Source organism: Hippoglossus hippoglossus, chromosome 15 (genome assembly GCF_009819705.1).
Source record: "Hippoglossus hippoglossus isolate fHipHip1 chromosome 15, fHipHip1.pri, whole genome shotgun sequence".
Taxonomy (NCBI): domain Eukaryota; kingdom Metazoa; phylum Chordata; class Actinopteri; order Pleuronectiformes; family Pleuronectidae; genus Hippoglossus; species Hippoglossus hippoglossus.
In genome coordinates this window covers 15,997,822-16,016,237 of record NC_047165.1, presented here as the reverse complement: position 1 = coordinate 16,016,237, position 18,416 = coordinate 15,997,822, and the positions used below count along the sequence as shown (strand labels likewise).

Genomic DNA, 18,416 nt, shown 5'->3' with positions numbered 1-18,416 from the left:
GTGCCTATCTGCCTCGCATTTCATTAGTCCAAATCCCCTGTTTACCGAGGTATTATAGGCAAAATGGAGATTATTATCCCTTTCCTGGGAACTTGGTTACAGTGGAGAGCGAGATCTGGCTCCCGTTGCATCCCAAATTGCGGCGATTAGGACACATAATCCAGTTTCACAGGGGAGTAAGCACAATAGTTTGACGGTATTCCACCTGACATTTAGTTGAGCCAGATCTCTGATTGGCACATGATTAGCAGCTAATCCAAGTCATTATCTCCTTCAGTGAAATTAGTTGAGTAGAAAAATGCTGTCGTAAATCACAGAGGTGGAATTGCGGAGGGGCTTTGATCAGTGTACAGCTCTGAAAGCGCTGTGAGGAGAGAGGGAATATGTTGTTGCCATGGATACTGCAAAAAAAAAAAAAAAAAATAGGTGAAAGGGGATATATGGCTTAATAGTTTCAGGGATATGTTTTGGTTTGTGCGGAAACCTCGACCGTCCGAGTATTGATACAAGTTTTCCTGCTGCCCGACCCGCCCACAAGAGCGGTGGCTGTATGAGATCTCAGTGGATCAGCAGGTAGTGCACACTTAGGCACATAGGTTAAAGTTAGGGCCCGCCTCGATACAGACGACTACCTATTCCCCCTTTGTTAGATTATGGGCTGATAGTCGGACCTGTCCACAACGCGCCACGGAGAGAATCCAGCTCGGCACCTCCTCCCTCCTGCCCAGCCCGCGCTGCCTCCTCTGGCTCCAGTCCTGAACCCAAACCTCGGAGGAGCGGAAAATAATTAGGAGAGAAAATTGCAGCTGACACTATTTCTGAAAAGCAGGGTATTGTAATGAGAGCAGAGCAGGTATTCATTGTGTCTGAGGGAGCGATTGAAAGCCCTTGGTTTTGCGGGCTGCCTGGGAGACGCCCGGGGAGAGCAAGCAGAGCTTTGCCGAGTCCCTTAATGCATGTGGGAACGGAGCCTTGAGAGGACGAGGCAGAGGTGTCTTCAACAATGGCAGGAGCCAAGGTTACAGCTGAGTAACTAATTCAAACTGCTCTGGACGGACACACACACTCATACACACACACGCACTTGTCGTCTTTGTCTCTTTCAGTATGTCTCCCCCTCTGTCTCTTGCTCTCTCCTTGTTCCCTTTATGAGTAGAGAGGGATAGCGTCCAGCCACCGCTCAAAGTTATCTTCATTAGCAGCTCGGACCTGCTGGAGTGGCTGCGCGGGGAAGCTTTCTCTGAGCAAGGCACTCAGAGAAAATGAATAAATGTTTTGTCCCACATAGTCCCAGCCTAAAGCAGCGGCTGGCATCGAGGAGAGATAGATGAGGTATTAACTGTTATATTTTTCAACAGCGGCTGAGGAAGCCCAGTAGCGGGGTGGACAGAAGCAGATGCTGCTGCCTGAATATTAAGCCTGTTAAATGAAATGTCCTCCATAAAGAAGTCTGACCAGGAGTTGAAATATAGCACCGAGTACCTCTGATTGAGAATCACAAAGCCGAGCACATGTTCATCTCAGGGCTCTCGCTTGACACGGGACTCGGGGTGAAAGCTGCGAGATGAGAGAGAGCGCGCTTTGATCGCCTTTCAGATCTGTGATGTAGTCTTTCTCTTTTTTTTTTTCATGTGAATACAGTTATTGCCTCCAAGTATAAAGGAGGGACACCGACATAACGGTGTTCAGGAGTCCTTTTGAAAACTGCAGACACATGGCTATGGATGCAAAATGAGTTCGGCTTTCACATACGTAGAACGCAGCAGGAGACTGTCCGTGTCAGACGTGTTCACAACAGCAGGGAAATGTCCGTAACATTCAGAGGACGGGTGGCGTCTGGGCAGACACGGCACAGATTCCCCTGCAGAAATCTCCGTGTTTTTGTTTGCACCACATTGACACTGGCGTCGGCCCTCATCCGCAAAGGTTCTCGTATATCATTGTCTTTTCAAGTTGACATCTTCATCCGGTCTTCTACGTGTACGGCTACTCTTTTTCATCCTGAGATGTTTGTATTCCTCCAGTTGTCATATGTCAGAAAGGTCATCAACACAACCGCTCGCTTGTTTTAATTTTTCCGGACTTTTTCCTGCCTTATTCTCACATGGGCTTATTTGGACATTTTCCAGGCCATTCTAGTAAGGAGCAGGCAGGGAAATGTCAAGAAAATGTCCAAAGCAAACTGACTCAGACATTTGCATTCTCACATACAACACCTTTGTAAAATGTCAGTGCGTGTATGAAAGCAGCCAACGGAATTTACAATCTACAGAGTGGTGTATGTTGTTTAAAGTCTCGGTTTCTCGGTGTGAACAACTGGAGATGGAGCCGACTTGTCCTCCTTCTTCGTTAATGAGAATCTGAGGCTGCCTTTGTGATGTTGCAGGCATCCATAATGTAGAAATCTGCAGGGAATAAAGCTGAAATCCCACTTAAACGAGAAAATAAATTGGTGGCCAAATTGCATGTGGGTCATATCTCCACTTATGGAACAAAGATCTGCTTTTAGTTGCCTAAATAATGGACAAGGACAAAACGTAGTCACAATCAAGTCTGATCGCCTCTCAACCCATTCTGCTTTATTCAAAGTACATTTTTTTTACATACACACCCGTATTACGATGCTTCTGTTCTGCACCACCCATTCCGTGAAGCAGTCTAAGTAAAGCAGGTAAATTAAATCTTCAACCGAGATTCTGGCTATCGGCCAGATCCGTTCAGCAGCCTCCTCGATTTACGGGCACCGTGTACACATTTCCAGGCTTGTAGGGACTCGCTGACATGAGATGCACAGTGACACACTCAGTGGCATCAGAAGAAAAAAAAAAAAAAGAGCTTCACAGTCACAGCAGCTTATGCAAGCACGAACAGGAGGAGTAGCGAAATGGAAGCGGAGATTATTATCTACAATCTCATTCTTCAGTTACTGAGATGAAACACAGAACCCTGGATGCTTGTGCTCGTCGGGTTCCTAAGGTGCTCGTAGGTAAGACATCAGCCGTGCCTGGTAGCGATGAGAGCAAATGTCTGGGGAGGGTGGACTCCTGCGGGAACACTGCAAACTGGAGGAGGGCATTATTACATTTTCCTAACCTGGCTGGCCCTATATGACCAGGAAAAGATCATAGCTTGCACCTGTTCGCGGAAAGCACTGAGGGTATCCTCCTGCTCCGTAACTGTCCGTCAGGCTTTATTTTAAGTCGGAAGATTTACAAACACATGCAAACTGAAACAGTCTCTGTATTGAACACAGTCTACAAAGATTGCTTCATATATCATCCTCTTTTTCTTAAAATATATTTCCCTGCTTGACCTTTATAGTGCAGCTGAGAGATGTGCATCCTCCTCCAACTCCCTACACATCTCGATGCACAACCACCGATCCAATGCAATAAAGAACGATCCACATCATTTTTAGTTAAATTCAAAAAAAGTTTTATTCAATGTAATATGATGGGACGGAAACAAATATGCTATTTAACTCACTACTATAGATAGTGTGATTGTATTTCCTTGGTTCGTTTGAGGCTAATCGTAAATCAAGGGAAAAAAGGGCCATTTTTATTTCACCTATTTTCTCAAACGGATCATAAGTACAAATATAAAACAAAACCAAGCCTGGACCTTGCCCTTAAATCAGTTACACATATTTAACAGTTTAACCACTTAGTAATGATCAGGATTAACAATGAAGCATGGTACAATTTGCTACTACCTGCACTTTATAAAGGTCTATTTTTCAAATTGCATGCATCTTGTCAAACATCTTAAAGTGTCACGAAGCATTTCATATGTGGCAATTAAGAGGAATGTATAGCTGCTCCTCCCCCATGACAACCTCTCCTAGGTGAGCCCACGTTTAGAGAGAAGGAATTCATAATCTATCATAAATGTAAAATTATTTGGCACAAATAGCATTTCTAATAACAAAAGATTTGAATACAAATAATTAGCCTATAGACGATTAAATCCGATTTCAGTGATACAAAGACCTTAGAAACAATGCATCCTGAATGCATCCCTGATTGTGTCCTGTGCACACTTTTTAATCGGGTCAATAGCATCGCGATCCTTTATGCCAATGTACTGACGGGAATCTTCGAATAAAACCATAACCCGGTTCAGCTCTCTCTATATATACTTATTTTCACATTAGCGGAGCTTAATGGAAGAATGCTAGCTTTGTTGAAAGACTGAATCCAGTTGGCATGTTGAAATAGCGGATGAGCCAGCTAGATTAGCCAATATAATTACTGAGGATCTCTAAGCAATTAGCACTTAAAAATCGCCAAGTTTTCATCCGAGATGTAGCCGTCATGTAATGTGCAACTCTTGGTGTCTCTCTTTTTTCATATTGCTTTCTGGTCTGCTTCAGTTTAGTGGCCAAATGTGATGGAGCCAGAGAATGCAACGTGTTGAATATACTCACAGAAGCATCTGTTAAATAGCTTTTTCCAAATGTTACAGGCTGCTAAAACCTACAATATTAATAATAGCCCTTATGTGAATCTTGGGCTTTTCATATTCTATATCACGCTGTAAAGTGAAAACTGCATTTCAATAATATATTCAGAAGCACAAAAATATATACTCAATACTTAGACTATATAAAAACAAGTTTTAATGTACAATGTACAAACCAGACATAATGAAAGTGAAGTATTTATAAATGAAGAATTGAATTCACATACTATAACTTCACATGAGAAGTCAAACTGAAGTAGTGCTGAAGCCCGGGGGGGGGGAACGTACCTCACACTGACTAAAATGCCTCTGAAGGAATCCAGATATTAGAACATATTGGCTGTCCTGTCACCGCTGTGATGCAGGCGCATTATCAGGTGAACACATTTAGGTGCTTGAATCTCATTGAGTCGGTGCAGTAATAGAATGGAAAAAGGTTTTTGTTCGGCTGGAGGATTGTGCTCACGCGTGTAAGCTCCCCGAGCTTTCAGCTCAGTCTGTGCATTTAGCAATTCGTGTTTGCGAGATGTTAAGTAGCAATTATGATGGCGGCTGATGATCGTGGATGATCTTGTTTGCACAGTGCGCATTATAAAAGTGCCAAGCTTACAGCTAGCGCCACATCCTCTCTGTGTTGTGTTAAATAGCTTCCATTGTCACCGGAGCGATCCCCCTCCTCATATCCACATCACTGTCACACTCATGTTACTTTTTCGAAAAGCCATCAGGATTCGTCTCTGTCAGGCGCCTGTCCCTCAGTCCATTAAAGATGATTGATAGAGCTGGAAAATCTTCCGCCCAGCTGTTGTCGTTGACTCATCCCTGAGAAATTGAAAGGAGCTGAGGAAAAGGACCATCCCTCATCAAAAGACCTTTTGTCTGCGCGGATGATGTGAAGCAAGCTCCACTTTTTGAACATAGCGGAAAACTAATCTCCAGCCTGTTTTCATAGTTGTCCTATCCTAGCTCTGCATGTGCATAATTATTAGAATACAGGTGGAGAAAATAATCAGTCACATTTTGTCTTTTATCAGGAAAATATATTCAGATTTGACTTTATCTGTTCCTCAGTTCTGTTCTTTCATCAGTTGAGAATAAACCTCGGTTATCCTGGTGATCATCTTAACTCCCAACCGTTTTAGCTTTGATGGATGAAGCTCGTCTGAGGCTTTTTCTTCCCGTCGGCCGAGTTTTTACAAAGAGACGCCAAAGAAAAGACACGTCTGTTTGTCCAACTGCTTCTGTTCCTCCTCCTGCCTCTGTTATCCACTAATGGCTTGTGAGGATTTTTACAGGACAACTTGAGGAGGATTTTATGATGTTTCAGTGTGATTGATAACATGCTCTTGGAGGGATGTCAGGCTTTCAGAGACGGATAATGTGGATTTCTATCTCCCTGCCTTCTTGTGTAAGACGTGCCATCAATCAAGTGTATCGTGGCCTTAACCCGGTAAAATTAAAACCTTAGGGGGGGGCGGGGTCTTTGTCGAAAAAAACCGGGGCACACGCATCAATAGGGAGTGCGACGGAATCGGAACGCAGATCCACATCATAACAGGCTCACCGCAGAGAGCTGCACAGATATAAGATTACCACCACCGGGTAGCAAATACAGTTAATGATCGGACTGTATATCTCTGTTGACAGTGGAGAGGGATTACAGGAAGAACAGTCTCATTTTCCCTGCGTGTGGAGGCGGTATTAGATCCTCGCCCGGCTAATTTCATTCCAAAGCTCGTCAATATTTACCAGCAACAGGCGCAGCGCACTATGGCAGACCCAATCTCCCCCCAGACAGACGCCGCAGAGCGAGGGAGATCATTTCAGAATGTGGAGATTCAGTAACGAGGAATCAAACCCACGGACATCATTTTCAGCTTGTTTCCTGTTCACGTTAAACAGCTGCTTGTTTTGACACGATAAAGCAGACAAACTGATAATCGTCCCATCTGCTTTGAGATATGCCACGTGTCTGATTATATGCATGTTTTCTCCTCAGGTCGTTCTTACCTCTCTTTGTGCATCTGTTTGTGTTTCAGTCGACGGCTGCATACACAAAGCGGCGGGGTCCTGTCTGTATGATGAGTGCCACTCACTAAATGGCTGTGACACCGGCAAGGCCAAGATCACCTGTGGATATGATCTGCCGGCAAGATGTGAGTACCATTAATTCATTTGTTTTGCTGCTTGTTCTGTAATGTGTCCTCCAGCGGCCCTGCAGGGATTCCCTGCTGCCATACGGGGCTCCATCACCTGAACACACTGGGAACGTCAATATTTAGGTGGAAAAAAATTGGAGGAGCATTAATCTACATTCCTTTTTTGTTTTGTTTTATGAAATGGCCTCGTTTATTGAAACCCAAGGCTCCACAACCACCAAGAAAATCACTGTTCATGAAACAAATGTGTTTTTTGCACGCATGCTCTTGATAATAAATTGAGGTCATAGTTCCTATAAAGTTTGGACAAACATGAACGAGTTACAAATGAAACTGTGCACACCTGAGCACCTGCACCGAATGACCAAAACAGAGTGGGGTGCCTTAATGTCCAAAATAAAAACATTTTAATCGTAATTTATTAGTTGTGAAAAACTCATTTGTAATAATATGGGGAGTTGTTGTTTGGAGGATAATGAATATGATTGGTGTTTGTTGTATGGCTGGGTGATGGGAGTGTCACCCGCACACAAACAAAGACATTAAGGGAGCTATTAGTTGCTTAATTTGATTGATTTTTCATCCCTGATTTATTCTGTTAACGGATCACACAACTCCTACTGTCAGGCCACGACTGATCAGAGGAGGGACTGCACTGCTTCCCTTTGTTTTCTATCTCCTGTCATTGATCTAATCTTTTTTTAGCACGTCTCAGAAAGTTTGTGCTGTGTGTGTGTGTGTGTATGTGTGTCACCTCCCCTCCCGATTGACTTTTGTAATCATTTCTGAGCTAATTTTATTTTGGTAATTGTCGGTAACACATTTGCGTCACTTTCAAAAGTTTGCTACAAGCTTCTCTCCTCTCAGACTGGGGACGAGGCAGCACGATGGTATAGAAGAAATGTCACTTGGTGTAATTCGGTCGAGACGAACGTCCCAGCAGTCCTAACCTAACCCTGAAGGATTTCCATGAGACAGCCAAGAGAAGACATTGAGGCCCAGATGAAATTAGGTTGTGTTAATATGGTATGTCGTAAAGATGTCAAACAAATGGAGCAGATAAACTGTGAGTCAGTCTTGTGGGCAGCCGGTTCAAGTGTCTGCGCCGCCAAAACAGGGTGCACCATGACAATTTAATAACCTGCAATGTCATCTGGGAGCAATCACACTGCCACTGGGTACCGTTGTTGTAATTATCTCCGGGCACAACACCTTCTCTGTGCTGATAACTCGTTATAGATTGTGTAGTTCTTTACTGGGAACAGTCAGTTCTTTTCTTTTTTTTCTTCTTCTTTTACGTGATGTTATTTCATATTAGAGCTATCTTTACTCACAGCCGGTATCAGCCTCTTATCTTCCAAATCTGATCACTGTCATCATCAGCATTGTCTCTCTCTCTCTCTTCTGCTCGTGGCAAACTGACAGCCACTTGACATTTCTCCGAGTTTGTACGTTCTGACGAGAGATCTCACTCGCTCCCGAAATCTACCCACTGTTTGGACTTTTGTTCTTTTCCCATTAATTTCCATCTCTGTCTGATTTGTTCCACCTACACACGCATTATAAAGCTGCCGCGACTGCAAACAACAATCTGTTTGGTTTATGAAATCTCAAATAATAGTCTGTCCACCCCCTCACCGCCGAACAAAGTAAACAGACATGACAACAGACAATTTCCCCATTTTTGAATTTCCCTAAACTCAGTGATGTTACATGTAGGCGTAGCAATGCAGGTTAAAAGTTTTCAGTGGAATTGAAGTGTATATTAGATTAATTGAAAGTTAATTTGATGCTAATAGCTCTTGTGGATTAAATATAAAGCGTAAAATGAATAAAATGGACATATAATGAGCGTTGATATTTGTATCATCAAATAATTAACCTCAGCAAAAAGCCTTTACGTCCTGATTCCGAATGGATGCAGCATTTTATTGTGCTTTCACAGACTGATTTGAGGTTGTCAGATGCCAAATGCAAATGCACACTGGACCAACTTGGTCGTGTGCAAGGAAGGTTTTAAAAAAAGGATAACTCTTATCTTCATTTGAACAATTTTAAATCACCAACCGCATTGATATTTTGAGACATGTATTCACAAAGTTGAATGCATCTGTATCTGCAGGCCACGAAATGCACATTCTCATCGCATGCGGAATCGCTTCTGCTGACGCATATCTGCAGATGGTGGCTCGACTACTCTTCCAAGAGCGAGGAGCACACAGACAGATGGACCGTTTACTGTTCACATGTTGGCACAGCGCACCATTTCCAACGTGGGCATTCTCTTCCCAGTTTCGCCTGAACATTGTGCTGCTTTTCACAAATTTTCTGTAAACACATAAATCTCTCAGAGGATATGACTCTTCTTCGGGGACCCCCCCTTCGCTGGACTCAAATCCATTGCATATAATTGAAAATAAGTAAGTAAACTCAGAGTAATGGAGAACAAACTGTAAACGGCTTCGCGCTGCACCTCCAGCTGACATCTTCTGACTTTGCCAACAACGCGTGGAAATAAACCATCCATCGCACTATGAACTCCGACAGGATTATTTGCAGTCTGAAGTGTTATCACCCGCAAGGTATTGTATGTCATTCGACAAGGAATTGTTCTGGTAATTTTTGTTACTTTTTCAAGAACTGGAAGAAAATAGCAATTTATAGCTAATACTCAAAATAAGTGGTAAGCAATAAAACGCTTCCTCGCGTCCTGGAAAACCACTTACTGCCCACAGGGAAAAGAGCAGTTGATCTGAAATCAGAGTTGTCCTTGTTTTGAGATTTGATGTGCTGAGGCAATGGAAAATGAACCCACCCCATCTCAGCCTTTTTTTTTTCCTCAAGACAAGAAAATTGCTCTCCATTACATCCCACTAAGCAGTTTAGGCTGTGAATCCCAGTGGCAAATGAGCTTTTCCTTGAAGAGGGCCGAGCACATGTGGGACTGATTATTATGGGGCCGGCCCAGGATTATTAATCAATGACAGTAATTACCCACCTACCATAGCGGAAAGCCTAAAAAAAACCTGTCTGTTACATCAATCTGACAAGGAAATTGTCTATTTGCCCTCATGTTAGACAAGTTACTCATCTGTTCGTAGATTAATGATCAAATGAAAATAACGTTGTCGAGCGCAAGGAGCTAAGTCGCACATTTAGGACCATATGAGTGGAAAGATGTGTTGCAACATTGCCCATGACTGTTTCAATATCGCCATTTAAGTTTGTTTATGAACTGAATATATGAACTTGTGATCATATGTGACAACTGGATAACACTTTCCCACAAAATATGCACCAAGAATGGAAGTTACAAGTGATTGTAAGGAAAGATACAAACACCTCCACATGGTGTGTTCTTACATTATTAGAGAAATCCCCAGTTATATTCAAGGTAAGGGGATATTTCATTATGGTCGCGTTTTTAAATACGTCATTTCCTCTTTACCCGTGGAGTCCGTTACTGCTATAACTTTCTGGGTCAACGACATATGTCACGCACAGTCGGCTGTTTTTTCCTCCCACTGTTTGTATTGGTCACTCGTAATGGATCAGGATTATTCATCGCCCCTTTGCTGCGTAACATGAATACAACTTTAATGCAGTTCCTCATCCGTGAACATGCGTTGAGCCTGAGTCACGTCAGGTAGATTGTCTTCTGCATCTCACGCTGCTTCACAACATCATGAGACAAGGTCCGTTGTTATTGTTTTGATTGAGAGACGCCTAGTGACTGAAGTTGCGTTCTGTACATTTAACAATCTTACTATAATGTTAGTATAATGCGAGTAAACACTGTCTGTATGCATGTACTGTTTGTAATCTCAAAAAACGTTCATCCTACCTAACTTTGTAGAAGTGTTTCTAGGGGCCCACGGAGGTGTAGTTGTGAATTTGGACACACAAGACATTCAATACATTCTGAATTAACAGGCGATTGGTGTTCTGCAGCAGTGGGGATTGGGACTCACTGTAAATGCATTGATAATAACAATAGAGCTTTCACGGCAACAGTGATGACAATAGATCCTCCAGTTCAGGGCTCTGTGAACTGAGCATGGCCTCACTAAGTCCACAGCTGGTCCTTACTTGCCATAGCTTAATTACTGCAGGAAACTTCTGTTTGAGAAAGCTGCACCCAGTGAAGCCAGAGGCCAAGCAAACGGCCCTCTCCAAACCTGCATTAGTGACTATTAAAGTAAAGTATTTTCTCCAAAGTTCAGGCTTTCTATCGCACATGTACTTTGTCTCTTTACCAGCTACATCAGTCTTTTCGCCACTTAAACCGCTGAAATCTTTGCAACGATGTTTATCATACTGTGACTCAGTATTCTCGTGATTTCATGTCAGACCTTATTTTCTATAAAGCTTTTGGCTAGTGATGCATCTGATGAAAAGATTTCCAATCGTTCAAAAAGCATCTTTGTAACTCTCACCTGAAGAGATGCTAGAAATGTTGAATGCGGAGCCCACGCTGGCTCAGTTACTTTATCTGAAACACACAAAAAACAACATTTTGCCTGATGTTCTTATCTGTGGCATTATTTCCATTTTGTGTGTTTTTCTCAGGCCAGACATTCGGCGACATTTAACAAACAGGGATGTTGTTTGACATTTTTTTTCTGGAAAGAAAGGGAAGCAGAATCAAAAGAGCTCTCTGGAGAATTTTTCATATAATCATCCTGAATATCAACCTAGATTTTAATATACTGGAAACGTTGCTGTTTATTCAATAAAACTAACAGGATACACTATGTAAGTCTTTACCTTTTTAATCAAGAAGAACCAATAAATAACTGCAAAAAAAAAAGAAAAAAGATAGGTGTTTTAAGCTTTTAGGCCAAGGGGGAATTAGAACATGTTTTTCTGTTTTAATTTAACAATAAATAATATATTTCTTTATTTGCTGAGGATGATCTGCAGATAATCTTATCGTTCATTTCGCTGCTCCACGGGTCCACACTAATAACCTTAAGCAAAGACCTTGCAAGTTAATCTTTACTTGCACATTTCAGCCCTAGCTGTGGACCTAGAAGGTATCGAGAGTTCAAACTAGAGGTCTGCTCGAGAAAGTTAATGTCCCAGAGGAACTTTTTTTCAGATAGACGCTGTTTATTTCCCCTCTCCAGTTTCATCTGAAATCTTTTACCCAGTTTTGTTTTCCTCCCCGGGGTTACTTTAGATTGACAGTTCAAAACGTCTGTACTGTTTATTGTTTGTGTTGCCTCTCTCCCCCTACCCATTATTGCTTGAGCTCTAAGTATATGCTTTAAATAATGAATCATATTTGGATACAAACAAGAGGGGCCGACATTTTGTTTTATCGTGTTGCTGTCAGCAGTGTCCTCTTTCCATTTTAATCTCGGTGCTTATTTCCTTGTGCCTCAACCAACAGTGACAAAAAAAGAATTGCCTCTACCTTTTAACATGTATGGATCCGTTACTTCCTCATGTGCTGTGTGGATACTGTATCAGTTGTGTGTAATCTCACCGAGCAAAGAAAATACTTTTACTGGTCCCTCCAGAGAAATAGTGCTCATTGGGATTCGCATTGGCACCGCGTTTCACTCCAACTTATCAGTTGTAGGGTTATAGATTTCAGCCTTTGGAGTATTGCTTCCACCCAGCCCACTCTGATAGTGTGCAGACATAACCTTATCCATGCTGCATCGAAATGCTGGCAGACCTTAGATTACTCTCTAATCTAAAACTAGATGCTAACTGTTTCGAGAACACTCAGCCGGCTCTCCCGTCTACAATGACCAGGCACTTCACCGCACTTCTACAATTTGCACTCAAGCTTCACAGGAACAACTCACAGCTCAGCCATTTGTTTATTTTGTGCTTGCTGCTGCTGCCGCTGCCCCACGACCCTGCAGGCCTCCTGTATTCAGTGAATTCATACGCGCCATCTGTAACTCCTACAACCAGGTGTGTTTTCTCTTTTACGTATCTGCTTAACATGTGCACAAGACATTGTGAATGGGCAGCATTACAGCGATATTTCAATGATCTCTCATATACACTGACTAAAAGATATATACATCGTTTTTTGTTTATATAAAACCTTTCATCCTATTGTCCTTTTCAATCTCTAAATAAGAAGGTAGATATATTGTGTATTTATCCTCTTAGGAAAGACTACAACCTATACTAACTATAGTATTGTGTGTATTCTTAGTGAGAGTATGCATTGTATTGCAATAGATTATATAATTTGTTTTCTTCTTTTACCTTTATTTGCTAAAACAGTCTCCTGTTTATTCATATTAAGCTCAAATGAAGATTATCAGTGATAATCACACTAAAGCATTCATACTAAATGTATGAAGGAATGCTTATCATGTGACCATGTGACATCAGACTTAGTAGATACAGTTTCATAACTTCATTTAGTTCAACATTTCTAAGGATATTATTCTTGAGTCATCCTAATAATTTAATAAGCTATTAAATAGCTGTTGACCTTAAAGTACTGATGTTCCTATTGGTATTACACAGACATTATCTGTGGCTCACATATCTCCAGAACCGTTCTTCTTATCGGCTTCACACTGTTCATGGTCCAGGGTCCATGGAAGTAGCCTTCAGTGTCAACATGGGATACGTTCGATATTCATAAACCACACGCCACCAGCAGCAGCATCAACAAGAGTGAACACAACAGCGGCGCGTTCACACCATCGGCAACAACAACAACTGATTCTCCACATCAAGGTTCAAGTCAAGGTTCACTAACTTTGAATAGCAGCTTCAGGCTCCTGCAGACTGAGTCCTGCAGACTGAGTCCTGCAGACTGGGTCCTGCAGACTGGGTCCTGCAGACTGGGTCCTGCAGACTGGGTCCTGCAGACTGAGTCCTGCAGACTGGGTCCTGCAGACTGGGTCCTGCAGACTGAGTCCTGCAGACTGAGTCCTGCAGACTGAGTCCCGCTGCCGCTCTTTACTCGGTGCGGCTGAATTACTGCAGGTCACTTTAAGAGTTCCAGGGAGAAAACTGCAACCAGCATCACCACAGGCCAAACAAACAGCCCGTTCCAAACAGGCAGGTTCAGAACGGGCACTGCAATAGTAACTAATGACAAAGCTGAGCAGCTCAATTACAGAGTAGAACTCATTTGATAAGCATGGCAGCTGTACACATGGCCCCCCAACAGCGAGAGATCCAGAGCAGATGTTGCAGCAAACTTCCCGATGGCTGGTTCAAAATGTGCGCTCAGCGGCAATCGGATTTTCAGTATTTTTAGTTGCAAGCAGTGGAACTTATGGGACCACAGACACGGCACCTTTGGGAGACGCACCCTCGCTCAGCTCACCTCCTTCTTTATCTAGTGCTCCCTCTCAGTACGAAACGAGAGTCCCGGGCATTAACTGTAGCTGCACCTGTGCTAATAATACTAATCATCAGCCCGTGGTCAATTTTTCTCCCTGATAGCGTGAGGAGTCTTTCCCATGCCCTATTTACTGTGGGAGAGCTGGCCGTCTGTTCCGTCTCCCTCCACTCGGCAAACACCGATAAATCACAGCAAAGTACCCACTATTAGTAAATGACATATAGCTCATTCTGATTAAATTACCCCCAGAACATTATCATTCTGCCGAGCTTGTTTATTAACTTTGTCTCCGGCCCAATCACATGCAGCCGGGGCCGACACTTCCAGGCGGCCATCAGACGGACCATCATTTGTAATTTGTGTAAAACTTGCAGTGTACAGGGAAGGATTTAGTCAGACTGAGGAGACGTTTCACTGTTTTGCTTCAAGCGTGAATGGATTTAAATGTGTCCTGCAGCATTAGCATTTGAAACACACTAGGCTTGGAGATTTAAAAATAGTGCAGGTCTGAACTTCCTCTTCTGGGTTATTCCTGTGGTTTTCATCACTATTTTAGGACCTTTATTATGATTGACCACCATGTAGTTTTCACTTCTGTGCAACAGCGCTGCATTGTTTCTCATTGTTATCCTTGCTCCTCACAAATGAAACGGCCGACGCGGCAGGCGGCTGAACAGACTGTACCTTATCTCAACATAATGGATCAAATGGAGACAGTGTGATTGTTACAAGGTGTTTCCCACCACCTCCCCTCGTTTTGGATTCAAGGCTGCACTGAATGAAATCCTTTGTTGTAGTAGATAAATTAGCGGGGCTAAACTCGACCCTGGTGGCCATCGCAGTCCCAACCACACACACACACACACACACAGTGCTAAATCAACATCGTCTCTACTGCTCACTGTTAGCACTCACATCATAAATGTCACTTCATCACTTCACGCACACTCGGTCCACCAGAGAGCCTCCACCTCAGACGTTCTCAGGCAGTTTGGGTTGTTTTAGTGTTTTCGTCTGGTGGCCCTTTCACAGTCTATCAGTTATTATTAAGCTGTTAAGTTTTCAACGAGAAACCTGTACTTTGTGTTGTGGCCGTTTCTGTTGTTCCTGTTTGTGTTGATACATATCAAACAAAGAATTTAAGGAAAGGTGAGAAACATTTCTCTTATAAAGTTTTGTGTTAGAAAAGTAATAAAACTTTGATGCATGGAGGATAATGGTCGGACCTCACTTTTGGGATGAAAGTTGTTTTGAGTTATACTCACAACAATTTCAAGATGAATTAATGATTGAAGAAGATTGAATATCAAGGAGAGGCCCAATGTTTATTTTTTTTACATTATTTATGAGGGAAAAGAAGCTGCATCTGCTTCTCTTCCCTAGACTCATCAACTCTCAGTGTCTGGCTTCTCGGGGACTATAATAGATGCACTCTCAATGAACAGAGCAAACCTAGTTTCACTGCTCGTCTGTAGTAGTCCTCTGTGCTCCACTCTTTTCAGATATTTGTGTTTCCTTTGTTGGCTGGTCTGTCAGTCACCCAGGCCTCTTGAGGACTGGAGTAATTTGGTAATTTTGCCTAAACGGTGATACTGTAATTATGTGGCATCAGCTGCCGGGCTGTCAGTGAGACGGCCAACGGTCATTCATCACCAGGAAACTAGAAGGGGCGAGGCATTGTGAGTGATTGGGTAAACACTCGCAGAAAGAAAGAAAGGGTGGTGGTCTTAGCCATGAAAATGGCAGAAAATAGGAGGTGATGGGCTTTAGGAGTAATGGGGTGCAGGAGCAGCTACAGCCTGTGTGGCAGGCCGGTTGTTTGGTTGAGATGGGGGGGGGGGGGGGGCAGCAGGGTCTTAAAATGACAGTGATGCATCAGGAGGGGGCTTGTGGGTGGCAGATGAAGTGGGACCACTGGAAGGTCAGGTTTGAAGTGGAATGTGGCAGCAGCTCTGATGCAGTCCTGCCTCCCCATCACAAACAGCTCCCATCTGTCCATGAGTAAGCCAGGCCTAATGAAGGCTGTCGTTAGAAAGGACTCATCACCCAGTGGTGGCACATTTACCCATGGAGAGAGAGGCAGAGACAACCATCACTGCTGCAGTGCTGTGGCTGCCAAAGCCAGTTAGATTTTTATTTGAGTTTTTTTAATGCGATTTATTGTTGAATTGTATTTGTTCATGCCATAGAGGATCGGGACACATTTGTATAAAGCCATGATTGTGGATGGATGTAATACAAAATAAAATCCAACTATTTTACCAATGTGTATGCATAATGTCACCTCGTCAGATTAAAGGGCTACTTCACCAATTTTATACCTGATTTTCAACTATTCTGTAATTAAAATCCTTCAATGGCTGGTGCAGATGCTGTAATATCATTTTAACGATTAACAATTTGAAATGGATTTGAAATACTAAATATCTAAATAGCCAAACATCACAAAATCCTTCTAAATTCACCACACATTTTACTCAGCCTGTTTAGTATTGAATATGGAGTCATTGCCTTTTTACATTGTTTTTACTATGCCAAGTTAGAGTAAAGAAAGTAGCCTGCGCTTTTACCTTAAAAGATATTTCACATTTATTTGACATTTTGTTGATAGCCTCGTAGGATTTCCTGAGCAGTTTGATCTGAAATCGATGGATAGTGAAGTCTTTCACAAACGGCTGCTGAGTCAGGAAGTTCAATGTGATGTTATTCCAGAAGTAGATATTCAAACCAATGCGTTTGCACGGTTTATTCACAGATTGTGTTTGTATTGTTGAATGCTTTCGAGATGAGGGTTTTCTTTGTGTGCGTGAACAATTTCTCTCATTAACTCGCCGTCTTAATTCAAATTTAATCAAATGCTCCATTTTAATATTCGTCTGACTTGCTTTGCAGCATTGAAGTGTTTAGCAGGCGGATGTCACAGACTATAAGGCCAATACAGAACACTGCCACTGATTCCCTAAGGACAACAGAGCACAGTTTATGGTTGATACTAACACGTCTCCATCGTTGACAGTGTTGTTGTCTGGAGAAGAGAAGCAAAGTTTCAATCTGACGCCTTTGTTTACCTCTCCTCCAAGAAAAAAGCTAAAAACTAATTAAGAACAGGGAGTAACAGACTCCTGTTGTGCCATTTTCACAGCTAATTATGCATGAATACAGCCTGCCTAAATAGTTGCACCCCGGTCTTTGATGTTATTTTCCCTAAATTGCCATGGTTACTTCCACTCATTAGGCTTTTAGGATTGTAAATGTTGACAGGTTTTGTCTCCTGTTTTTAACTTCACGTCTGAGAATCCCTCTCCTGAAGGATAGCGACACGGGGGTTGCCAGTTAGTAAAGTATACGCTCCTTTATTCCTAAATATAATCGTGTGACCTGTGTGTATCCCCGTTTGCCATTCTTGGGTTTAATGCTGTGGATTTAGACCTGCGCTGCGGTCCTTAAAATCCATTAACCTTCCCGTAAAAGTGCATATGGCTCTCTATAAAGCCTAATGGGTAATGGGACCAATACACAGGAGCTTATATGTGCTTTCAGGGGCACCACTTTTGAGAAATACGGAAATGAGACTCCATAAAAAAAGGCAAATATAACTTCTTTTTGATAACATTATGGTGTTCGGGGAGTTTCCCACAGTTGACACTGCCCCGGCTTAAGTGCCGTCTCAGTCAATATGCTCCCAAGAAATTAAAGTTTGCATAAATGTGTGTCGATTTTATAGTCCAATTTTCTAACCTGAAATTTCTAATTAATTACTTTATTTCCCTGATCCTGTTATCGCTCACACCACAAGGCCAGGTTTTACATCTGTACAGCTTTATGTCTTGAAGTTGTTTAGTTTTCAGAGTAATTAAGTTATTCTCTGTGGTAATTCAGCAATTTATATAACAGCCAAACGCAGCATGGGGGGAAAATCATCAGACATGATACGGAGGTTTTATTGCTGATTGTGTAATATAATACTTTCCATTTATGTAAAAAAAACAAAACAAGAGTTCATATCCAGCGATATTAAGAGACTTGATGAAGGTCTTATATTTCTCATATCTGCAATAACAGGATATACTCTGGTTCATACAGGCATCCCCTTGTATCCACACTGAACAGCATTTCATCGTCGCTGTCATAATCACTCATTTTTATTTTCTTTCACCCGTTGTCCACAAACCCCCGGGACTGTGACCCATACCGCTGATCTGTGGCCGCAGTGTAACATGGTGTGCATGCAGAAAATACATTCACCAGTTCAAAAGTTGAGAAATTGTAGTGCCAAACGAAAGGGCTGTCTGACGTCCAGATAAAGTGGTGAAAATATTCCAAATTAGCACACGATTAAACTACTATTAGTTTTCCTAGGTGGATATACAATTATATTTTTGCTGCTGGCCCAAGTCCTAAGCACTACACGGCTCAGCAGCACGCTCACCCAAATCTACTGCACGCAATAAAAACTCATT

General features: G+C 42.4%; 1 protein-coding gene across 3 annotated transcripts in view; it reads left to right on the top strand.

The window, feature by feature from the left end:
* macrod2 (mono-ADP ribosylhydrolase 2) overlaps positions 1 to 18,416 on the top strand; it is a 412,908-nt gene that overhangs the window by 166,736 nt on the left and 227,756 nt on the right. For all 3 annotated transcript variants that reach the window (XM_034607896.1, XM_034607897.1, XM_034607898.1), the window contains exon 5: positions 6,504 to 6,620. In XM_034607896.1, the coding sequence (XP_034463787.1) occupies positions 6,504 to 6,620 (117 nt within the window). The remainder of the gene's footprint in view (positions 1 to 6,503; positions 6,621 to 18,416) is intronic.